The sequence below is a fragment of the Ornithodoros turicata genome, chromosome 6 (assembly GCF_037126465.1).
Source record: "Ornithodoros turicata isolate Travis chromosome 6, ASM3712646v1, whole genome shotgun sequence".
NCBI classification, from domain to species: Eukaryota; Metazoa; Arthropoda; class Arachnida; order Ixodida; family Argasidae; genus Ornithodoros; species Ornithodoros turicata.
Window position 1 is genome coordinate 800384 of NC_088206.1, and position 24709 is coordinate 825092.

The 24709-nt window shown below is 44.9% G+C and overlaps 3 protein-coding genes across 4 annotated transcripts; 2 read left to right on the plus strand and 1 right to left on the minus strand.

Moving 5' to 3' along the window:
• Positions 1-53: 53 nt before the first annotated feature.
• On the minus strand, positions 54-4102 carry LOC135398762 (XK-related protein 7-like). The gene is made up of 7 exons (XM_064630195.1): positions 3927-4102; positions 3667-3850; positions 3407-3597; positions 2671-2880; positions 2311-2592; positions 1799-1899; positions 54-1324 (listed from the first exon to the last, which is right to left on the minus strand). The coding sequence occupies exons 1-7, from the start codon at positions 4075-4077 to the stop codon at positions 776-778; spliced, it is 1668 nt and encodes a 555-aa protein (XP_064486265.1). The 5' UTR covers positions 4078-4102; the 3' UTR covers positions 54-775.
• Positions 4103-4298: 196 nt separating this feature from the next.
• On the plus strand, positions 4299-6496 carry LOC135398761 (transcription initiation factor TFIID subunit 5-like). The gene has a single exon (XM_064630194.1). It carries the CDS (start codon positions 4315-4317, stop codon positions 6367-6369), a length of 2055 nt encoding a protein of 684 aa, XP_064486264.1. The 5' UTR covers positions 4299-4314; the 3' UTR covers positions 6370-6496.
• A 5213-nt stretch (positions 6497-11709) lies between these two features.
• On the plus strand, positions 11710-24583 carry LOC135398765 (CD82 antigen-like). Of its 2 annotated transcripts, none has more exons than XM_064630203.1 (9): positions 11710-11982; positions 20829-20909; positions 20994-21042; positions 21110-21162; positions 21263-21337; positions 21389-21457; positions 22607-22735; positions 24002-24088; positions 24237-24565. In XM_064630203.1, the coding sequence occupies exons 1-9, from the start codon at positions 11923-11925 to the stop codon at positions 24333-24335; spliced, it is 702 nt and encodes a 233-aa protein (XP_064486273.1). In that variant the 5' UTR covers positions 11710-11922; the 3' UTR covers positions 24336-24565. The 2 variants fall into 2 exon arrangements, with proteins under 2 accessions (XP_064486273.1, XP_064486272.1); XM_064630202.1 differs by lacking the exon at positions 11710-11982 and adding an exon at positions 13670-13987 and having other exon boundaries at positions 24237-24583.
• Positions 24584-24709: the final 126 nt, after the last annotated feature.

Consider the following 24709-nt stretch of genomic DNA (forward strand, 5'->3'; position numbering starts at 1 on the left):
AGAAAATGTTTACCGGTTCTGTCAGGTTAATAATAGTGAGCAAGTAACCTGAATTAGCATTATGTAGCTGTTGCCATTTACTTTTTAATGTCTCGCGTACACAGAATGCACATCTCGAAAGACTCTACAAGACACAGTGTGGATGCCGCAGTAGCTCTCTATGATTATGAGTCTGTTGACTCCAGCCAGCATCATGTAGTCAAAGAGGTCAGGAGAGACTGAAATGTCCCCAATTTGCAAAGGCTAGACAGTCACGTGACGGTGAGAAATTGAGCAAGTGGTGAATATCTAACATGACGAAAACAGATCTAAAAAACACAGGACTACGATGCACCTGCCCTGTCTATATCTTTGTCGTCTGTTTTCGTCATGTTAGGCTAGACAGCCCTCACTGCTGCCACATTACAGTGATACAGTCCAATGACATATATCTAACTTGTGACTTTTTCCGGTTAAATGCCAGAAAAAAATTGAGTGCTACGTTTAAATCTGCAACTCCGCATGGAATGGATGCTATTGATACGTTTGGGTGTTACCGGTTATTATTATTATTTTTTTTTACACTCTGTCTAGCAAGTGGTCACAGTCACAAAGCCCCACTTGTGGCAGCATCAAATGTGCTTCGCACATTGTATTGTTGCATAATACGTGATTGGAATTTGGAGATGAATCGGGTTCAACATGGATTGGTCCAAAATGGATTTGAGGTGGGGGAGGAATTGGGTTTAACCCAAAAAAGTCCGACTCCACATATATTAAAGAGAGTACGAGCCCATTACGTGAAAATAGTGATGATGTGCTCCGGTTGTATAACTGCACTCTCTGTGGTGTCGGAAGAATGTTCCACATAATTGCACAGTGACCAGTTCTCCAATGCTGATTCCTGGATATTGGGTGCAGACTTTGTTGTTGTCAGTTTCTCTTTACTGAAACTGTCGTCACACAAGGATGAAGACAGCACGAGACAGGAACAGTGCAGCTTGGAAGCTTGAAGCTTGGCATTGGAGACACTCGGTCGGAAGTTGTAGTTAACGACGCGATATCTACTACACGCCCTCTCCTTGAAGACATTAAGCGCTTCTTCCCCCACATCCACTTGCGAGTCAAACAGATTGCAGTTGTGGGAGTGAGAACGGTGCTCTTTGCTCAGGGAACAGTTGAGGGTACTCGACAGGAAACACTGTTGAGCATAATCGCTTTGGTCCGGTAGACTTTGCTCCGGTGGGCTCTCACTAAAGCCTCCTCTAGGTCGGTAGTCGACGTGTTTGAGGGTGCGAAATGAGTGGCTAGGGCCAACGGTGCTGCGATCCTTCTTCTTTGGCGTCTGCATTCAGAAATGTGCACTCAGTGCTAACATACTTTCGTAAAATTACAAACTCGAAATAAAACCCATTATTTGATTAGTGCGGGACGTTTAATTGTTTAATTTAATGTTTTCTCGCGGGAAGCACCAACTTAGCACATTAACTCAGGAGCAGATCCAGACCCTCACTTTGGGGGAGGGGGGGTTCTATATCGAAGGCACGTAGCGTGGGAGGGGCACATACATCACAATTGCATAGGTACATTAGTGTGCAATGAAATATGCGAACACAATACAAATCCTACATCTGGCACGTGCGCATTTTAAGATTAGATATTTCCCTCGTAATCTGTATTCGGAGGAGGAACATTTTGGCGGTGGTCCTTTAAGGGTGATTTTGACTGAGCTAGCCTGGTGGGTTTTTAAGCATTGGTTAGAATACGAAGTGGTGCTTCAATGACAATAGGTGAAGTAGTAATCTCTAGCAACCATTACCGTGTCCATGACCTTTATCTCATCATCTGTCCTCTTCCGATGGATGCAAATGGGACCACCAGGATGAAAAGAGCTGTAGTACAATGCCATGCAGCACATGCCTGAAAGAGTTCACTTACAGTCACGACCAAACAGCTTTGTTTCTTAAAACACGGCAAAAAGTAACGCCCCCCCCTCGATACACACGCACACACATGAGCAATGGGTCTCAAGTAAAAAAACCTTTTTCCATGCATTCAACAGTCAACGTGAGACCGATTCCGATTGACACCACAGTTGGTTACACCTATTTCTCGTAAATCTTCTCCAACGATCAAATATAATAAAATTCGGTCGTTAAAATAAATTTGTCGTCGTTGTTATTGAACAAGTAAGAACAGCGTCACTCGCGCAGCAGACACCTTTTTCTCGCTTTTTGTGCAGAGATCCAATATGTTTACCATTGTGTAACACCCTACTTGTGCATGTCCATAGCCTGCCTGTGTATCGGATTTTATCCTCCAAGAACTTACCGATAAGGAAGCTGCCAAGGATAATCGCGGCAGACGCGACAACGTAGTCCGTCTGCCAGCGCGCAATATAACAGTAAGCCAGAAGGAAGGCCAAGTTCTGCACAAAGATGATAGCGTAGAAGGTGACCACGCGGTGTCTCGATGGTCCCTCTTTGACGTTGAAGAAGCAGAACGTGTAGATGGCACCCACCACAGCGTCGTACACCCGCTCCTCCCAGACGTTGGGGCAGAAGTCCGTCTCTTGTCGGACGACCCACAGGGTCATCCCGATCCAGTGTCCCACTGAGTTGGTATACGAGGTTTGTTTTGCTGTACATATAGGCTCAGTTCTTGGTTACGTATGAAAGTAATGAACCTTACACAGCACCAGCATAATCCAAGGGCCGCATGCCACTGCAAACAGCACCATCGCGGTGACTCGGGACGTCATGGTTCCGCAGCGCCAAAACGTTTGCAGCACCAAACCTGTCCAGGAGAGGCGCTTCTTGTCTGACCGATACAAACGCATGGCTTTGCCGTATGCGGCGATTCCCCAGCCCAAGGAAAATAAAGAAACCACAGCCGAAACTCCTGCAAATGACACGTTAGCGTTAACCACTCCAAAGAGCTCAAAGTGTCCACGATGAGGAGAGCAAGCGAGACAAATACAACCACGCAACACAAGCTTATGCTGAGTTGTTGCGCTTGTCTTACGTGATGGCAATTGATGTTCTGAGGCTGGAACACATAGAAAAGACAAATACGTACGAGGTCTCGAGTGCCTAAGAAATTAATGATGAAAGAACGAAGTCACTGAAAAGGTGCTCGTCTTGTGTGCTCTATACTCATCATTGGGCCTGTACAGCTCCGGTCAACCTTAATAACGACGTTGGAAAAAATGTGGTCTCGTTCCCGAGCGGCAACCCTCGGGGCAATGAGGAAATCTTAATTGAACGAAATTATTCTGTTAGCTTAACATTCCCCCAGTGCCCCAATGGTGGCTGTTATCGCGCTGGGAAATGAGACCGAATTTTTTTCCAGTGTTACTATTAAGATTGACCAGAGCTGTACCAATTAGCCCGTCATTATACACTTCAGCTCAAAGCATGTTCAATACCTGTGAGAATGTTCCAGCTTTCATAGGAAACCATAATGTAGAGTTGAAGAACGAGCTGCGGAGCTGACTCGAGAAAAGAGTCGAAGAGTCGGAGCATGCACAGGTCACTCTGCTGCTGATACAGGTCCTGGAAATCTTCAGCATTCTTGCTTCTCTGGGCCCTTAAGCCGGTCTTTAAGTACAGCACGTATCTGTTGGCACGACAACTCGATAAATCACAGGCGCGAACTTTGTACTGAATGGATCCGAAGCAGACAGACCTGTACAAGACGCCCAGCTGTAAACAGTTGAAGGTCCACACCAACTTTGTGTTCTTGTTGTCGTGGATGTGCCACCGCAAGCTGAACAGATTGACGATAAAGGACGGAGCTACGACGAACAACAGGGTGAGCCCGAAGTATACCCACAGCTCTGACAAAGCGTAGTGAACAACTACGATGATGTCTAAAAAGGAAAGCAGAACATGGGAACTGTAGGAACGACAACAAAGCTGCAAGACAAATACCAAATTCGGCCCCACCTGTAGCAATATCAGAAAAAAATGTCACGATAGATAAAACAGTTAGCAGAACATCAAAGGCAGTAAACGCGGGCTTTGATCCGCAGGATGACAGCTGACATATGTACACAAAGTTTTGAAAACACATTTCGTTTAAAACGCGCGCTGTCATAGTTGCTTTGTTTTGATCACGTGGTTTTGATGTTTTGTAGCCTTTGTAGCAACGACCAGAAATCCCGAAACTGCATTGGTCATACAAATTTGGGGAAAATGACAAGCTCTGTTTTGATTCACTTTCTTATCATATGTCATTTTTCTAGAATTGTCGTAAGCTTTTTTTTGTTTTTATTTCTCTTCTTTTTTCAAGTGGTTACAGGTTCGCGGATCGCGGCCTCTTGCATCGCCCAAAATGGCGGACGTCGAAGCAAGCAGCGCAACGCTTCTCTCTACTGTAAATAATAGTACTACACCCGTTTCTGCGACCGAACCTAAAAAAGAAAGCACCGAGAAAGATGAAGACTCTGAGCTTAACCTCGACAAGAATTCATTGCTCGCTGTTCTCAAGTTCCTGAAAAAGAACAATCTTCAGGAGACCGAACTGATCTTGAGGAAAGAGACGAAGATCCATCAACTTGAAGAAGAGGCCAACACAGATGTGAGCAGCGTCTTGTCAACGTACAAAAGTGAGGGAGATCCCGATATCTACGAGGACACATACACCAACTTCAAACGGTTCATTGAGTCTTCGCTGGACTCGTACCGGCACGAACTTTCCATGATTCTCTATCCAGCCTTCGTCCACATGTATCTCGAACTTGTTTACAACGAGCACGAAGAGCAGGCAGCCAAATTCATGGAACGCTACGGGCGTGAACAGGAAGAATACTACCAGGACGATGTTAAACGTCTGGCCTGTCTTACGAAACGTGACCACATGAAGGGAAACGAATTCATGGATAACTTTCGTTCCGGACAGTTCACGGTGCGTATGTCCAGGGACACTTACAATTTTCTCAAGCGTTACTTACAAGACAAGAAGAATGCGGTCATCCAAAACATCATCCAAGAGCACCTCTATCTGGATGTTTACGAAGGCATCGCTCGCATGAAACAACAACTTGACGCAACAGCCGGGGCTTTCCTGGGAGAAGCCGCCAGACAGGCAAACAAGGTGAAAGTTTATTACGGTCTCCTCAAGGAACCGGAGCTTCATATTCCCTTGGACGAAGAAGACGACGCCGTAAATGGTGAAGACAAGCCCAAGAAGAAAAAGGCCAAGAAGGACCCCATGCTATCCAAGAAATCTCGGAACGACCCAAATGCCCCGCCAAACACCAGAATCCCTTTGCCTGAACTGAGAGATGCTGATAAGCTAGATAAGATAAACGCCATGAAAGAAGCCATGAAACGAGTGAAACTTGGGCCAGAGAGCTTGCCTTCCATTTGTTTTTACACCTTTTTAAACAGTTATCACGGTGTGACAGCCGCCGACATATCGGAAGACAGCAGTCTTCTAGCAGCGGGCTTCGGAGATTCGCGAATCCGGGTGTGGAGTCTCACTCCGAACAAGTTAAAAGGCATGAAATCTGCGCAGGATTTGGACACCATCGACAAGGAAGCAGACGATGTGCTTTATCGCATGATGGACGAGAGGAGTGGCATGGAGTCTCGTCTTCTGATGGGTCACAATGGAGCAGTGACGGCGCTCAGTTTCAGTCCAGATCACAGCTATCTCATCTCCTCCTCTGAGGATGCCACAATAAGACTCTGGAGTCTGCTTACGTGGACCAATGTTGTATGCTACAGAGGTCATTGTTTCCCAATCTGGGACGTTAAATTTTCACCCCACGGCTACTACTTCGTCTCGTGTGGACACGACCGGACGGCCAGGCTCTGGTCAACAGATTCGTACCAACCGCTCCGGGTCTTTGCTGGTCACGTGTCCGACATCGACTGCATCCAGTTCCACCACAACTCCAACTATGTGGCGACTGGTTCGAGCGACAGGACGATTCGTCTCTGGGACGTTCTGACCGGGAGTTGCGTACGATACATGACGGGGCACAAAAACAGGGTTTATTGTCTCCAGTTCAGCAATGACGGTCGCTTCTTGGCGTCCGGTGGTTCCGATTGCAAGATTTTGATCTGGGACATAGCGCACGGACACTTGTTGGCTGAACTTTCGAGCCACACGAGTACAATATACAGTCTCTGCTTCAGTCGGGACGCAACAATTCTCGCGTCCGGAGGAGTTGACAACTGCGTCAAGCTGTGGGACTTCACGAGACTCCTTGACGAGATGGATTTGGAAGACCTGAACATTTCGCACGCACCCTCCGTGAAAACAAACTGCGAATCGTGTCTTCTGGGGTCCTACCCGACAAAATCGACTTCGGTGTTGGCCTTACATTTTACGAGGCGGAACCTATTGCTAGCAGCGGGAATGTATCACGGGAGTTTGTGATTCCTCGGGAGATGACTGTATAGTGAGTGGTCCAATCCAGTGAATGAGACGATATTTGTTGAACCCTTTAATGTGTCAGAAAAGTATGGCTGGGTTTGAAATCCACAAAATATAGATTTTTGCAATACCTGGTTCGACACAAAGCTCCGAAGGCGAAAAAGTTAGTGACGTTAAGTGGCAAATGAGAGCCATAGTTACTCACTGGCAGTAGCAAGGTGCTGTCTGCTCATATTTTTGACATCGTTCAGCAGATTGCTGTCGCTGCATCTAAAAATGGAGGAGGAGTGCCGTTATTATTCTCTCTAGCAGTTCCGCAAAAATGACTAAAAATGTCTAGCAGACTAATAGAGTAAGTCTAATATACGAAGCTTCTATTGCATGCTTTGTACTGATGAGGCTGGAGTCCAGTGTGCGGTGGCACTAGGGTGGTGGCGACACAACTGATTGGTACAGCAAAAAGGAGGGCAACGAGTACCCTCTAAGATGGGTCGGTGTCTTTTTCCAGGCTCAGCACGCGGAAGGAAGACTGGGCTCGTGTACCTCAGTGCCTCAGGACGACAGCCATCAATATTTCAAACAGAGGCTGTTGTTCTTTTGGGTATGTCTTTCTCCTGATGACACTTGGTGTGTACTGCTACCTGAAGGCTGGGGACCGACCCACCGATTGTGGCTACCTATACATTGCCACCCTGCACCGGGCAAGTCACTGTTCATTAAAGTGCATTCAAGATCCTTGCCCATGGCTATGCCTCCTGGTGTAAGGACAAGCCCACCCGATACCGTGCGGGCTCCTACACCAGTACACCACAATTTCTGGCGTCCGCGATAGGACTTTGTGTTTGGTGTACATGGAGGAACACAGGGAAACTATGAGTGTGGAGCTTGAGAGGATGATAGCGGCGGGGTGTTCATTGGGAGTTCCCGAAGGTGAACTCCGTATGTGGGTCAATGAACCCAAGAAAGGGAGCAGAAGGCCGCAGTGAGGGAGAAAGAGCCATGAGGCCCACTGAGCAGGAAGCAGAAAAGAGATTGCTACTGGCAAAGGAAAGGGTTTTGTCCCTTCGTGCTCAAGTGCAGACATTGGTGGTCAATGGAAATAGTGATCGCTCTTCTGGTGCTCCATCTAGAAAGCCATGACAGTGCTTGACGAGAAGAGGATGACCTTGATGCGTACCTACGCAGGTTTGAGGAAGTGACACCTGGCTTAGGATGACTGCCTAGCCCACAGCTCTTACTGTGTCGTAAGCCAGAGAGGTCTTGGCTGTTTTTGGACGATTGTCCGCAGACGACTCAAGTACGTACGAAAAGGTTGGCGCAACATTATTGCAGAGTTTCCGTTACACTTCCAAAGGGTTTAGAGAGAAGTTTAGGGCATGAATACCCAACAAGAAACAGTTGCACAGCTCGGCGCATGTTTAAGCCATTTCTTTGATAAGTGGGTATCTATATCAAAAACTCTGCAAGGCTTTGGGAGCTTTTGAGATTTAGTAATCTTTACCCCTAGCTTTACAACACCTTATTAAGCAGTGTACGTCGACTTTAGCTGTATTCCTGAAGGCATAGGTGCCAACTATGTGGGGGATTGGGGCCTGAGCCCTCCCCAGAACTTTCCTGGGGGGGGGGGGGGGGGGTGCTTTCTGAGAAGTCACCTAGCTGACAGTCAAAATGAACGTTTCGAGGGATATCCGACGAACAGGTTTCGTGCGAGTGAACTTGAAAAGGTCTTTCCTCTTTGCTTTGTCTCTTGACATGGAATCCCAGACACCTTGCAGACCTTTGTGCATGGAAAAGCTAGGGAACACTTTTTCCTGTGGACGTCCGAAGTAGATCCCAATGTCCACATCCGGAAATGGATGTCCGTCGGAAAAATCTCTCGCGCCTGTTTCAAGGATTGTCCGAATGGTGTCCCAGACGGGATGTCACATGGAGCGCTTCTTGCGAAAGAGAGAAACGCGCTATGGTTTAGCACTGACCTACTGAAATGCTGAAGCCAAAAACAGTAAGAAACACAGAATTATCTTGATGGTGACTTAATACTCCAATCGATACCTCACTTCAGTGTTGTTTGTGCACATAATCCAGTTACACTTAGACACATCACTCTTCATTTTGACACAGAGATGAGCAGGACTCTCTAATTTGCGGAAGGTCACAGAAACATAATCTCTCCCTTCCCTCTTTCACCCTCCCTGGGTGCACCGAGCTACCACTACAGGGCAGGCTGACCGAGCCTTACCCCTACATCACCCCCCACACACAGGGAGAACAAAATGTGTTTTCTCTTACTCCCTTCAAGGGAGCCATACCTCCATAGATAGTTCTCCTGCTTGATGGCAATACACACCTTCAAATCCGCGGTGGATTGGGGGCAAAAGGGGAGCCTGCTCTTCTTCTCATGGTGAGAGCACCTTTGTTTACACGGTTTGCCTTGGTGGACTGTGTCTTGGAAAGTTGGAATACGGTCGCGGGGCAGTATTGCTTGCAGCACGCGGTACTGCGCCTGGAAAGATTTTCTCTAAATGCCGCTGGTCTTGGAATACGTCCGTTCGGTCGCGAGGCAGTATTGCTTGCAGTACTGGCACTGTAAAGATTATTTTCCTAAATACCACTGGTGCCTTTCGAAATTAACTTTTTGGACTTAGTGGTCCTGGAAGCTTTATATTTCACTCTTCTTGCTTTGTAAAAAACGCTGAAACGCCGCGCTTGTTGCCCGTCATGGATTAGGATTTACAAATTTTGATTATGGTATAAATTTTTGAAAGGTGCTTCATTTATTAAACCGAAAACGTTGAAAATCATTAATATGCCACGCGTGTTCCACATAAGGTCCAGTACACATCAACGAGGTATCCCGCAAGAATTAATACAGAATATCCACAACATTCAAGAAATGCGGCCACTTGGATGTCCTCAGGATGTCCTGTGACGAACGTATTCTGAAACGATCATGCCTCATGGACATCTCGATCTCAACACGCGACGCGATATCTGTGGGATATGTCCCATGGACGACTTTGTTCCCCCTGGGGAGGAAAATACAAGATAAGTGTAACGGCGCGCCGGTCTCGGTGACTCATTGGTAGCCAGGGGCAGTCGAGGATTGGGCCCGGGCCTCGTCAGGGGACCGCACGACCCCAGGCCCGTCGTAGTCCTCTAAAGAAGAAATATTTGGTCTATATTATCGAGACGAGAGTAGGGGTCTAGGCATGACCCATCACCGGGACACGGCCTGTGTAGCGTGTCCACCTGCTGATCCCAAGATCGCGGGTTCAGACCCGGACGAGGACGGTGGCAACTTGGTGGAAGGGTGCGAGTTGCTCAGACCTTCCGCGAGGGACGTTAAATGTGCTGTGCGAAAGGTGGGCAAAATGAATCCACTGTGGCGTCTCGGGACGTAAACACCCGAATTATTATTACGTAACGGCGCTATACGTTGTAAAACAGGTGTTACTTGTTTCTTAGAAACCTAATTGCCATTGGGTTAGTTTTGTACGATAAGTTCGGTTTTCGCTGCTAGACAAGGATAGACAAGGACAAGGATAGAGTGTCCAGTGTTTTAGAAGGACATTGGTAGTGACATTGTGGACATGCCATGTTGTGGTCGGGAGATATATATATTGTGGCGAAAACGAAAACACAACTGATTGGTAAAAAGGAGATGACGACGACCGTTTTTGAAGGCTTAGATCGCTGAAGCAAGTCCGGGCTCGTAGACGAACCTTCTACTGATGAGTCTTGATGTGAAAGGCCCGACATGAGCACGCTTTCCTACCGTGTCTTCCACACTAGCGTACATGTGTAAGGGCCAGCCCACCCCTCCTCGCACCAGTCACCAAAAACGGCCAGTTGCGGGTGGAGGGTAAGGTGGGGTAAAATGAGACACGGGACAAGACTTTCAACGGACTACTACGAGTTGTATTTGACGAGTATCTTAGCTCATCCTGGCTAGAACTGAGACATCGAAAGCAGCTGGTATTCAGGTTTAGGAATGTCTTCCCTCGCAAATAATTATTGTAAGTTGTATCATTGTCTGCTAGAATATGCTACAGTTGCACATACTCGCTCGAAAATACAGAGAAGAGCTACGTGCCATTGCCAAAGTTAGTACTGCCACCTCATCACGGCTGCTGTTTAAAACGTACAAAATGTGACCGGTATCTTTTACAATTTATTTATTTATTTATCTATACTGTCAGCCCTATGCAGGGCCGTTACAGGACTGCCAAGTACATACAATATACATGAACTTCACTATAAATAAAACACAGAATAAGCAAACAAAAGGTACAGGCAGCGCGTGGGCATAGCACGTGCAGCACCTAAGCAACAGCAAAGGTATGGAATATATAAATGAATACCTGGGTGGGGCATACCATTATAAACGGGAAATGTTGTTACAGAAACTTTCTATATTTGGTGGATTGGGAGGGGACAGGTTGTTCCATTCCTCTGTGGTCTTTACAAAACATGAGTTCTTAAAAGTATTTGTGCGCGCTGCGTAAGGTCTAATGCAAAAATTATGTCCTGTACGTAGACTTCTCCTCCCAACTGTTTGGAAGTACCTACCTTTAGGTATCTTGGTAAAGCCAAAATAAATCTCATATAAAAGTTTTAACCTAGCTACCTTCCGTCTTTCTACAAGCGATTGTAACTCAGCCCTATTTAACAATGCTGTTACTGATTCTTTCCTTTGGTACTTAGAATATATAAAACGAACCACCAGTCTCTGGATTTTTTCTATTTTGTCAGATAACACTTTTGTGTGGGGATCCCAGACAGACGATGCGTACTCAAGGGCAGGACGAGTAAAGGTTTGGTAAGCCGTCAGCTTAACACGAGGCGTTGCTTGCTTGAGATTTCTACGTAGATACTTAACTACAATAACTTATTACCTAGTTATGATCTTTACTGGCTTTAAACCAGTCGTGACACTTTCTTCTCACCTTTCGGCTTGTTCTTGACATTTTTTAAAAATATAAAGAGCACGTTGCTTCATTTATGCTACTTCCTATGCGCTAACCAATTTTAACCTTGATATGATGTGTATACGTTGTTATTTACCAACATGTGTTCGTTTTGCGTTTTTGTAACTTTGCGTGTTTCCTTTGTACGGTTCACCGTGATCCTGGTGCCTTCTCTTATGTGGCAGCATCGAAATAAATCCAAGAAATAAACTAAAGTCAGGGACGTACAATGCTCCTGTTGAGTCGCACTCAATTTTGACGTCAAACGCAACTATACGGAGAGGAAAAGCCCAAATTCCTCTTGTGATGACCGTTTTCCCTGATGGCTTGATCTCAATGAACCCGTCCGGCAACAAAAGCCTCTGGAGCAACTCCATCCACTGTGCGTCACATATGAAAGCGCTTTCGCTGTGCGAAACTCGCCCCAGCCAGGCCACCTCGCGCATGCGCGCGGCGCTCGGCTTCCACCTCTGAAAGCGGCAGACGACACTGGTTGCGGGACGGCCGTGTAGCTGTCAACGAAGATATTTGAGACGGAGCAGCGATGTCCTCTTCCAGGCTCTTACACTAAGTGAATTTAACGGCTGCCATGGGATTTCTGCGCAGCACCGCTAACGTGTTCTTCTTCCTTTTGGCGTTCATCATGTTTGTGAGTACAGTCTTCCTTTACGCTAGGTTCCAACTGCATAGAGACGTGGGATGTGCTGTGTTTACCACAGAAGCTATTACACTTGTTTTCCTGCATGTAGTAGGCCGCACATTGCGCATCTTATGCATATCATTGCGCATAATCGTGCATCTTATCTTTCTCGTACTCACCAATCAGCCTGAAAGTGATGCATTTGGGTCATAAAACTCAAAAAGTAGGTATAGTGGGAAAATAAGCACGATATATCATTATTACGATATAATTTTGAATATTTTCAGTCATGTAGACATTAGTGTTTGACAGAAAGTTTCGTGCTGCAAAAGAAACAGATGTATAGTTTACCCCTTATACTTAAACATTTATATATTCCGAAAATCTTCCGCAAACAAATCTAACGTACAATAATGTTTAAGGTATCATTCACATAAACAAGGAACAAAAGCCGTCTAAAGATGAAGGGACGGTACATGCGTCTGGAGCCTTCTACAGTACTGTGTCTGCCAAAGTGCTAAGTTGGGGTAGTTGGTGTGACATTACTAGTTCAGGCTGCCAAGGGGGACGTCGGACAAAGTAGGAAAGCAGCCTGAACTAGTAATGTCAAAGCTGTTTCTGTTGTCGTGTCTCCTACTTTGTCCGGCGTATAGCGCAGACCAAAATCAGGCAAACAGAGACCAACTCTTTCATATCCGCTATTGATTGGTTAATCTTTTTGTCTTTTGGAAATGTTCATACCGTAGGTCAACCGCATGCCTATAAGGTAGCTTGATTTCACACGACCCATTTCAGGAATAAACATAAAACAAAGCGAAAGTATCATTTACTGTATGTGACTCGAGCGCTCATTAAGAGTGAAACTCATAAAACAGAAATTTGGGGATCTCGATGACCGGGCAAGATGCTATTAAGAGTGATACGGCTCCTGAAGTAAGAATTGTACGTACAGTAAGGGTGGACTTATGTATCACTAATTACTATGTACGTAAATTCAGCTGATATCCGTACGTCGCCGTATCAAATTTTGTTGTCTCGGGAGTATGCATTCGTCGGAAAAGCGGTTAAGCAAGTTTTCGAGCGTACAGATAAAAAAAAAATAACCAAAGTATGTGGAGATACAATGAGCGGCGATTCGCTTCTTTGCCTTCGCACAATGCCTCATCTCTGACCACCAAAGTTTCGTCCTCCTTCAAGAAGTCACCCTTACGAATATAATAGACAACAACAATAGTCAAGGCCTTTTGAATCCTATATAAGCATTTATACATGCGTATGGAGTCAAACTTTTAGCTATACTTTTAGCCCACGTTCCTCATTCGATCAGTGCCCTATCTTTCCATAAGCCTCGCAAAATAATGCAGATTCAACTCTCGTGGTAATGTTCAGTATGTATACTAGCTGTCAAAACGAACCAATTCGTCGGTGCTGGTTGGTGGAATAGCTAAGGTTGTCCCGAAGACTGTGAGGTGGCGGGTTCGAATCATCCTACCACCGGTCTGAGGTTTTCCCTGGGTTTTCCCAAGACTTCCCAGACGATTATCGGCATAGTTCCCCCCTCAAGTCGGCCCAGGACGCATACTAATCCCCCCCCACTCCTTCTTGGTGTCGCCTCTCCATCTGTCCACATCTGTCTGCCGCTCATAGCCGCAGTTGCTTCGCGGAATAAAAAGAAAAAAAGCGATGAACCCAATCCAAGGCTTAACAAGTGCTTTCTTCCGATGGCAAAATATTTTAGTTAAATTCGCATTTTTAAAGAAATTTTAGAACCAGCGTGTGAGAGGGTCACGTGACCGCGCTCGGCTAGATGAAATTTCAGGTCCCATCAACAGCTCCCGTCTTCGCTTTGCGATCGTATCACTTTCCGTGGAAACGCCCCCATAAGCCCCGCCAGGTCCTTTTCGCTTTGCTTTCCAGTCATTCGAAACATAGAGGACTCGGGCCATGTGACGGGACTGTCTGTTTCATCTCTGTCCTTCCTTCAACTGTGTGCTCCTATCGCGTTCCCACGTTGGTGAGCGTAGTTTCATAAATGTTTTCATAACAATTGATGACATTACTACGATGACCTCTAGGAAATTCCACTCATCAGGTGGGATTTCTTTCTCATCTCCAACGGTTGTCTTCTGAATTTAGGGCTAACCTACTCACGATTATTTAGGGGTAACGCGCTACATTATTAATTTAGGTACAAATAATACTGTCCCCAAAACATGTTTCGGTAACGTTTTTGTGTCTCAGTGAAAGAGGAATGACGCGATGGACCCGTACTCCACACGCCCACAGAACATTATTCTTGTCTTCTTTTCGACCAGCATGTTCAACGTAAGACAACAAGGTTACTTTTATGGAGATGCTGTATCATGATGGAAAGAGAGTTTTGTCTTCCACACAAACGTCGAAATGAGAGAAAAAAAAAAAAGGAAAAAAGAAGAGAAGAAACACTGTCAAGGAGACCGCGACACAAACATCGGTTAGAAATCTCCATCCATATTCTACAGAATATATAGGAAAGATTCCTGTGGCGTTTCACAGTTAAGTGTGGCTAAAAGTACGAGTCAGGGGTCACCATGTTCATGTATAGGAGAAGGATTGTTTTTCACTCATTATTCCGAGTTCCTTTCGTCGTCCTATTTGTAGTGAGCGTGAGATATCTGCCGCGCAAAATGAGGATGTGGAGAGAAGGACAAAACGAGGCCGAGCTCATTAATTGGTTGCTTCCCACTTTTCCATTCTCATCGTCCGACGACAAATCCTGAGCGCATGTGGTCTCATCGGATTCGAGTCAAACTAATTATTTCTTCAACGCTGCAATTTTTTTTCGATATATGCGTCGTATATATCGGGAATAATTTAGAAAAATTCGCGACGGAGCAAGGATTTTGCTGCGTATCGTATGCTCTAACTGAAACTGCTACCTCTGTAGTGTCTGTGTGCTTTATTGAATAGCTAGATTTGCCAAGTGAAAAGTCGAGTCTAACCTAACCCAATCAAAATCGATTTGTCTGACTCCAAATACCAAATTAGGAGAAAAAAAAAGAGATATATAAAAGTGATCATATTTTGCAGCTATAGAACGTGGACGATTCGAAACAGAGCATCATACGAAGAACACTTGGACAGCCTTTGAGTACAATTAACCTTTACAGTTGAATAGGGTTAATATACAATTAACCTTTACCTTTTGAAATGTCCTCAACAGACCACAGCAAAATATATAACTGGAGAAAGAAAAATGTATACGCAAAAAAGGGTTAAAAAGGTACGTATATACGTTCCCCTTACCTATAGGCAACATATATTGTATCCTGTATGTGGGTCACTCTATGCAAGGCCTATTTTTATAATTTACAGAATTTGGGTATAAAAGCTACGAGAACATGCATAAATGTCATTTTTGCAGTCGAGTTATACGGCAAGGCTGACATCCTCAGAAGAGAATACGTAACTACAAGACGACTAATTTCCTAAAATTCATTAATTAGCTCTTTAAGTAGGGGAATTTTTTGCAAAAGCGAGATAGCGGAACGGGAGAAAATCTTACTTGAAAGCCTTTCTATCCTTTAAAAATCCGGAAATGAGCGCGTGCCATGAAATATCCATCGCTGAATTTCGCTATGCAAATGAGCCGAAACCAAAACAGCGCGCCTCAGGAGCGCCTCAGCTTCATAGACGACAATCGTCTTATCTGGGCCGGAAAGCGGTTTATCTGGCCAGCAGATCGGCACCTACTCCAATCATCTCCATTGCTCCAAACCACGTGGCTCTCTGACGCGAAATGAGCGCTGTGCTCCCTGAGTTCCCGGTCGCCGCGGTTCCGGTTTCGGCTCATTTGCACATGAAAATTCGAGGATGTATAATTAAATTTTGGGATTTTTAAAGCATGGAATGGCTTTCAACGAGGATAGTCCCACGTCCGCTATCTCGCTTTTGCCCGAATTCCCCTAATTAAATAGTTTAATTAACGAATTTTAGGTAATTCGTCATCTTGTAGTTGTATACTTTATTCGAGAGGATGTCCGCGATGCCGTAATTCATAACTCATCTGAGAAAACGATATTTATGGTGTTCTCACAGCTTTTATTAATAAGGAATCAGTAAATAAAAAATAAATACCCTGTACGTACTCATCAGGTCATGATGCTCCTGAGCGGTTACCAGCTCATGTCACACGCTTTTTGTCACTGGTTTGAAGAATTTCTGGCGGTCGAAGAAATTGTTACGGTAAAGTGAAAGCTGAGATTGAAACACGCAAACGGCACTATAAGCGAGTCAAATTCTTCGTGTAATTGGTTAATTGAATGTGGAGATGTTGGACGCCTGCCGAGGAAGAGGTTTCGTTCAATGGAATCAGACGAATGGAATGGAGCTTGACGAGAGGTACTCCGTTTGTCCAAGGTACTCCGAAGCTAGTTCCGGAAATAGTTCAAGAAAAAACGGACCAGGAAGAAATGGTCCCAGCTGATATGAGAGGAAAGAATGGTACCTTGCGCGCCGAAGGTGCATCTAGGCTGCGTATGTCGACATGTATAAAAAGAAAAAAAGGGAACTCCAAAAAATCTGTCGGTTCCTTCTTAGACTCCCAGTGAGCCTCGTTTCTGAGCCGATGTCCATACGATGAAGGAAGCACAATTCCCCGAGTTTTTTTTTCTTCTTTTTTTCTTTTTCTTGAGCAGTTTTTCATCGGACTCAAGGCATATGCTGCACTCATTGAATCTACGCCAGCTCGCTTGTACATTTCTTCTATGTTCATCAGATGTCCATAGTGCGAGTTAAGTTTTAGAGAAAGAGAGAGAGAGAAAGAAAGAGGCGCGGTTTAATGTGAAGTTCCGGTTTTCGTAGCTGGTATAAATCGGTTTCCATGTTAGGCCGCCCTTATTATTGGGGCAACTGTGTTCCTCAGAAACCTAAACTCTGGTTTTGTGGGCTGTGAAGAGCACAGAAGGGAGGATAATATTTGTTATCAAGTAGACCAAGTTTGAGCATCTGGGCTTCACATTTATTGGTGACCTGCACGTTTTACGGTTTTACTCAAGGCGATCATTCAAGGAGAAAACCATTTGCTTCGAAAGCGTTGGAGCTTTCCATTGGCGAGCAGTTCAGCAGTTCAGTCGAGCAGTCTTCCGAAGCAATCACCGCACAGTGACCGAAACAGAAGAGGTACAGACAAAGGGCAATCCGTTTTGTTAATATTTCCGTTGTGGTTCTCCGTCTCTAATATTGCAATTACGAGAAAGCCTGCATTTACGCGATGAATATAACCGTCTACTTTTGATCTGCAATGGTAAAGTATATGTGCCCGAAGGTCTGCACTCTAAGAAAAAAGGGTGTGGAAAAGTGATAACTTCTATATTTACTACCTATACACTCTTAAAAACGAACTTCACCGCATAGCACGCTCCTAGCCAACCATTATCTCGAATGATATCGTTATCTGCCCTGATTTGTTGAAAACACGGGGCGTACGCCTTTTCTGTGACAATTATGAACAGCATAAGTGTCACAGAAATGGCGTACGCCCCCCGGTTTTCAACAAATCAGGGCAGATAACGATATCATTCGAGATAATGGTTGGCTATAGGAGCGTGCTTTGAGGTGAAGTTCATTTTTAAGAGTGTAGGTCCACATAGCGTCTCATAAAGGGTGTAGAAGGGTGGTAAAAGGAATTATCATATATCCAAATTGCTACAAAAAGGCGTACGCCTCCCTCGCTCACCGAATCAGAAGCGGTAACCCTATCATTCGTGGCAGAGAGTGAAGTAGCCGGTACAACTTTGCAACCTTTTAGGCACAACATATGCGACAACTATTACCTCCTAAAAGGTGTAACTGTTCCACTCTTTTTTCTAAGCGTGTGGTATCAATTGTTGCGCAGTAGGTGTTAAAGTAAATTATAATATAAACATATGTAAATGCAAATGAATTAACCGTAGGGATAAAAGCCGCCGATATACAAGGATGAAGAGGAGCTTCGTGTGACACGTCGTCTTCCTTAGCGCGTATTCTCATCGAAGAAGGAAATGAAACCGAAACAAAAGGCATCGTGGAGCCATGTATTTCGCTAAAAACGCGTTTCTCAAAAACAATCTTCGCTAAGACGTAAAAGGTCGCCATTTTTTAATACGAGGCTCGCTGACGTAGATATACGTACTTCTCAGACCAACCTTCATTCTCCTCGCTCTCTTTTTATTTTCTTTTTTCACGTATTTCTCCGCCATTTTTTTAAGCATTTTTTCCTACACCCATCCGAAGCATCACTTGCTGCGAAGCAACATATAGAACACGGTCTGGCCGCCTGCATGGGTAACGTTCAGCCGAGCAAGCAGTCACTCCAGGGGCGAAGGTAGACGATCCTTTGGGGCGAGATTTTCTGCCAGCGATGGTGGACGGTCCGTACTTCGTTGTCACTGTAGCCAGACTGCCTTTGTCATGACAAAAGAATGTTCTATTCACCGTGGCCTGTCGACCCAAGAGACCATGACGACATACCAGTGCTCTGCGGACCAATTTCTTTTGTCGATGCATCTGGAAAAACTGTAGTTTTTCATAACCTCCAGAGGTCATATTTCCAGACGTACACCGGGGAAGACGTGATTGTCGCGCTCTCCGTTTCTCTGCAATGTAGGTTGCGCTGTTGTGAAACGCCTCATCTCATCGTCATTCATGTAGTTGTTGTTCCGCTGATATCCGTAATATATGGCACGATGAATGCAGCGACATAAGATGCTTATTACCGAGTAGTATGCCCCTCACCTAAGGATACTCATTCGTTATTAGGAATTAGAGAGCGTGTTCGCTTTGCAACTTCGCGCTCGGTTACAGTGTGGTAGCAAGCGCGACTCAGTGGCCTTTGTATAAATAGACCTTTGAATCAGTGCGGGTCTTTCTTAACCAAAATCTGGTTTAGTCGTTTCGGACTACAGACCACTACGCCTCAGGCGGAACAGCAGTAGAAGTCGATGGCACCCATGCAGGACACGTCAAAAGGCGGGAAAAGCAGGAAGCCCTCCCTCCCAATTGGCCGGCTAGAATGCATAACGTCTAATTTTTATTAGTCCAGTCAGTTTCACTTGTATTGTGCCCAGTGCTGCACTCTTAGAAATGTACTTCACTGCGTAGCATGCTCCTAGCCAACCATTATCTCGAATGATATCGTTATCTGCCCCGATTTGTTGAAAACGGGAGGCGTACGCCTTTTTTGTGACAATTATGAAGAATTATTCCGCACACTGCATGTCCGCTTTATTGCACATGAGTATTATCTGTTTGCGTTGAAGAGAGAAAAAAAGAAATCGATTACTTCTGCCTGGAATGCAAAGACTCGCAAAATAGCCCCAATTTTCTGTAGTTCTTTTTCTTGTCGTCTGTGCAGTAGTGTGTCTAGCAGGATTATTTTGTCAATGTAAGTACACATCCTATCCACAATTATGAAGCATAATTGTCACAAAAAAGGCGTACGCCTCCCGTTTTCGACAAATCAGGGCAGATAACGATATCATTCGAGATGATGGTTGCCTAGGAGCGTGCTATGAGGTGAAGTTCATTTTTAAGTGTGTGTGTGTGTGAACTATCTCAAACTATCACTCTAAGAAAAAGGGTGTGAAAAGGTGGTAGTAATTGATTAAAAGCGCTAAAACCCCAGTGCCGGGGAGCGCTTTTAATCGTGATTTACCGAACCGCCAAATTTTTAACCCTCTTTAAAAGGTGGTAACTTCTATAGGTCTGATAAAGGGTGTAAAAGTGTGGTAAAGGAAATTATCATATATCCAAATCGCTACAAAAAGGCGTACGCCCCCCATCGCTCACCGAATCAGAAGCGGTAACCCTATCATTCGTAGGTAGCAGGTAGAACTTTGCAACCTTCTAGGCACAACATATGTGACAACTATTACCTCCTAAAAGGTGTAACTACTCGACTCTTTTTTTCTAAAGAGTGTATGTGTTTGGGAAGCTGTTGCGGCAAATGCGACATGTCGTCACACCTTACGTGGAACATCTCGACACCATTATTATTACTGTTGGGCCACGCCTCCCTCCATTTTTTTGCCCCGTCTTGGATTGGATGAAGCGGATTGTAAGGGACCAAATTATTGAGACTTAAAACCCTGAGCGCTGGGTATGGAGGGTTCTAATAATAGATGTGAGGTTGCCTACAGCATCTTCATGTGGGTCAACGTAGCTTTGATTGCTCAATTTAGCTATCGCTCAATCTTTCGCGATGATGACGCACACGAAAATAACTCAAGTCCTAAGGTTATTACTCCGACTATTTCGTAACAACGCAAGCCTTGAATGTCCGGACTGTTCGGATGAAATCAGGACAGGTGGCAACCCTATACACAGCGACCGCACCTATGGATGCCTGAATGAACATATTACTGGATGTCGGCGACGGACATTTCGGTGTAGGACATTTCGGTGGAGGACATCTCGGCTCGGCTCGGTGCACGAACATCTCGGTGTATGGGCATCTTGCTGCACGGACATTTCGGTGCACAAATGTGGCGGCGCACGGACATTCGGGCATCGGGCACGCTTTGCCCTCCTGGAAGGGCTTTGCTCCCACCTCCTTGGAAAAATCCTGGGAACGCCCATGGTATATAGTGACGTACATCTGTAGTGTTCCGTCCTTTCCTTGGATGACCTTGTGCTACGATGTTGGTTTTGAACCTTCCAAAAAGAAGCTTCTGCAGACCACCTTTTTCTTGAAGCATCGCTTCGAGGAGTTCTCTGACGTACGATATCGTCAGTACTTGCTCCTGGATCGAAGCTGGACATTTTCACAGGGTGTATTGGATGATAATACTTTGAGTGGCAAGAACATTTTTCAGTTGACCGATGAAATAATCTTTCAGTTGATGGGTGTCGTGGTCCTCGGCTACATGCTCTGGGTTTTGGCCACTACTGAGTACGGACGGTTCCTCGAGGGTGTCCTGGTGAGTACATTCTTTACCGAGAGATCTCGAAGGTAAGAACCGCCAAAATCTTGAGAAGAGCTTTGATTTGTGATATTCTGGCAGACTTTTACGTACGTCCACATTGGAGTGGGAGCGGTGTGGTTCGTCACCGGTGAGACATTTATGTCCTCCTTCCATGTATCGACTCACCGAAAGCTCACCTTCTTCTTGTCATCCAGGTCTTTGTGGATGGATAGGTTCTTACAAAAAGGGAGGCGTAGGCATGAAAATGGTTAGGGAATCTTTTTGTACCACTCTTTTAACGTTACATCGTCATCTCATGTTTCTTTGCTATAATTCCTTTATCAGTTGGCTCGCATTTGTGATTACAGTTTCTTGGCCTGGCAGTTATCATGGTAGCAGCGGAGGTTGGCGGCATCGTCGCCCTCAGCATACTTAAGATTAAGGTAATCTCATTTAAGACGTTTTATAGACTGAATGTACAATGTTGTACGCAGATGATTGACATCCTCAAGTCGGGTTGGGAGGAAGTCAACGATCCTACCAAGAATCTCATACAAGACAAGGTCGGGTTTTTTTTTTTTTTTTTTGAACACACCGAGGCTTGCCGTTCTCACAAAGGGAAAACAGATTGCACCTTGCATTGCGCATATTTGGTGTATGGCGCGTTGTGAATCACACGGTGAAATCAGAGGGCTATCATAGGACACGCGCCTCCTTGTCACCCGCGATATTTTTTTACTGCCCCGACCGATCGGCTAACACGAATCATTTGAGAAATCTCCAGTGCGGTACACACACCGGAGGTGAGGGTATATTCCAAGGATACCGGTTATAATATAAAAGTGGGATTTCACATTTTTAATCCCAGTCAATACCATTTTTGTATTATAGCCGATATCCTTGGAATATAGAGTAAGGTGGGGCAAGGTGAGACACGGGGCAAGACGAGACATTTTGGATCCACACCGCCACCCGCAGAGACGCGTCACTCCATGCGTTTGAAACTTTACCAATAGGTTGCTCTGCATGTCCGCTTTATTGCACATGAGTACTATCCGGATTTGTGTTTGAGTCGAAGAGAAAAAAAATCGGTTACTTCTGCCTGGAATGCAAAGATTCGCAAAAAATCTGCGATTTTCTGTAGTCCTTTTACTTGTCATCTGTGCAGTACTGTGTCTCGCAGGATTATTCTGTCAATGTAAGCCCACATCCTGTTTCTTTATTCATTCATCTTGATATGTGCAAAATATGGGCATTCTTGGTTACCCGGTGTTTAACAGGAAAAAGAATTTAATAATAATAATAATAATGAATCCGGTGATATGCACGGGGCAAGGCGCGACAATTTAATGCAATTCAAGTTTAATTAAGTCAACTTTGAAAAACACGAAAAATAAAAATTTCATATTCAATTGCAAATTTCTGTCTCATCTTGTCCCACCTTCCGCTACCTTACCTCCAGCGTCTGTATACCACACTGGATATTTCTCAAATGATTCGTACCAGCGATCGGTCAGAAAAAATATCGCAGGTGACAAGGAGGCGCGTCATGATGGTGATGGTAGGATAGAAAAAAACAACAAAGGAGATGTGAGCCCGCTCACCTGTGTCTACTCTGTGCTAGCTACTCTGTGTCTCTGTGTGTGATTTCACCGTTTAATTAGATAATTGGCTAAGATGGTTTAAAATATATTTTTGTGATCGCTGAACAGTTTGAGTGCTGCGGCTTCACTGGTCCACGAGAATTCGCCCTGAGTGACAGCCTCATCGACAAGACCTGTTACCGCATGGTGGATGAAACGAGTGATGTCTCCATCAAGGAACTCAGGAGGATCAACAGGGTGATCCATCTTTCTTTAAAAGGAGCTTTCTTATTCAGCACGATTGTTGCGCTTATCGCAAATGACCTGTTGGGATTATTTTTCTAATTAACGCTATATATTACTGTACAAGTGTGTTTCCGGGGAAAATTACCTCGTAAAGTGATTTGCTGGACCTTGAATGGGCGAAAGGTGTTGGATTCCATTTTAAACTCGCATTACTCGAAATATCCATCTTATCCTCACCAAGTCACATACGCAGCTCCGAATGAATTTCTGGGTTTACAACGGGTACCGTATGAAAGATGCATCAATTGATCTTCTGTATAGAAATGATGCCAGGCAACGTAGAACGTACTCGGGTAGATGGAAAGCGTGCGTAGTATTTTTTGACGAACGTCTGGCATATTCGCCATTTTGGGATGTCACTTGTGCGCCTTGGAAGTCTTTGGCAGAAACTTGTTACAAATAAGTATAGGGATGTGCCAGCCGAATCCTGGAATCCTAGGCAGGGATTCGAGATTCGGTGCCCAAAAAGGCGAATCGAATCTTTCGAATCCACCAACCACGTTCGTTTGTTTCTTTTTAAAATTGGCGCCTGCGGAGTCCGCCGAAAGGCCGACGAATGGTTTCGTGTTTGTTTGTTTACATTGCTCTGGACTGAAAGAGTTCAGGCAGGAACCCCTACATTACAAATTTAAAAGTATGGTTTTGCTTTTGATTGTCTCTTAGTTTTATGGAAACAATTCAGACTCGAGAATTTATGTATTTCCTGTTTATCGATGAACGGCGTGTTAAATAAATTTACATTTAAGAAGAAGTATATGGGAATGTTTTCTCCCGAAAGTGAACCACTATTTAGTTGGTTTTTCAGTACAAGTGTTTTCCCCTTGATTTTTAAACTTCCTTGGATTCGGATTCGGAAAATTCTAGATTCGTCCATTTTCTACAAATAAGTGTCAATCAATCATCCGCACGTTTCACTTCTGCCACCGATGCTTTCAATTTCACTCATTTTACTGTCTTTAATAAAAATGAGGCTAATTGTTGCAGCTAAATCGATGCACAGACTCTTGGAGCGAACAGTTTTTCGGTTCCCAATACAGAGTTTTAGTACATAGTACGCTATCGCCTTAGCGTACGTAAGGCATAGCGTGGCTGGTTCAGCTCCCTTTCTGTTATGGGCGTGCGCAGAGCCATCAACGCTATCGCTTACGTACGCAAAAGCGATAACGTACGATATACTAAAACTCTCTAATATATGGGACCTTTTTCTTCCCTTCACAGGCTGGCTGCCGCGAGAAGCTCGTGGACTTTTTCTACAAGCACAAAGTCATCTGGATAGCCAGCTTAGGTGTCTTACTTTTACTCCAGGTATTGCCATTCGCAGCAAGTGTGAGCGGCGTACAGATGGGGAGTGGGGGGGATAGTATGCGTCCTGGTCCGACTTCAGGGGGAACTGGCCGCATACTAATCCCCCTCTGTCCCCACTTAAAGAAGTTTCTCACACTTATCGTTGCAGGTGACCGGCATCCTGCTATCCGTCTACCTGATGAATGCCAAGAAGAGGGAAGGGAATTCCCCCTCCCTTACTCATCGCTCATATACCACTGGCTACTGATGACATCTTTTTACCCCGAAGGCTGTCACATTGTGTGCCATCCGACCAATTTGTGCGCTTTGCGCGGACAGGTCTTAGGAACTAACAATGCATCATCAATTTTCCATTCCCAAGTAAATGCTCCGAAATTTTGCCTTTATTCCGATGTTGGTGACATCGTTCATTACTTCCTTGTAAAATATAGTTGATAGGAATATAGCGATGCTATTAAAAAAGGCTTTATCTTTCTTGTCTGTTGAAAGCTAGCGTGACGCGTGACTTACATAAACGGGACCTATTCGGGTCAATATCTAAAGGGAGTAATTAAAACTTGGAGTTTCTCTCGACTCTATATATAGCTCAACCTTCCGTACTCAACCTCTATGGAAAACTGA

Coding starts and splice junctions, on each gene's coding strand:
- LOC135398765 (XM_064630202.1), top strand. CDS start 13,781: ATGAAATTTCAGGTCCCATCAACAGCTCCCGTCTTCGCTTTGCGATCG. Junction 21,163..21,262: donor GAGGCGTAGGCATGAAAATG/GTTAGGGAATCT, acceptor TTGTGATTACAG/TTTCTTGGCCTGGCAGTTAT. Junction 21,458..22,606: donor AGAATCTCATACAAGACAAG/GTCGGGTTTTTT, acceptor ATCGCTGAACAG/TTTGAGTGCTGCGGCTTCAC.
- LOC135398762 (XM_064630195.1), bottom strand. CDS start 4,077: ATGACAGCGCGCGTTTTAAACGAAATGTGTTTTCAAAACTTTGTGTAC. Junction 2,881..3,406: donor AAGCTGGAACATTCTCACAG/GTATTGAACATG, acceptor TGTCATTTGCAG/GAGTTTCGGCTGTGGTTTCT. Junction 1,900..2,310: donor CCTTGGCAGCTTCCTTATCG/GTAAGTTCTTGG, acceptor GAACTCTTTCAG/GCATGTGCTGCATGGCATTG.
- LOC135398761 (XM_064630194.1), top strand. CDS start 4,315: ATGGCGGACGTCGAAGCAAGCAGCGCAACGCTTCTCTCTACTGTAAAT.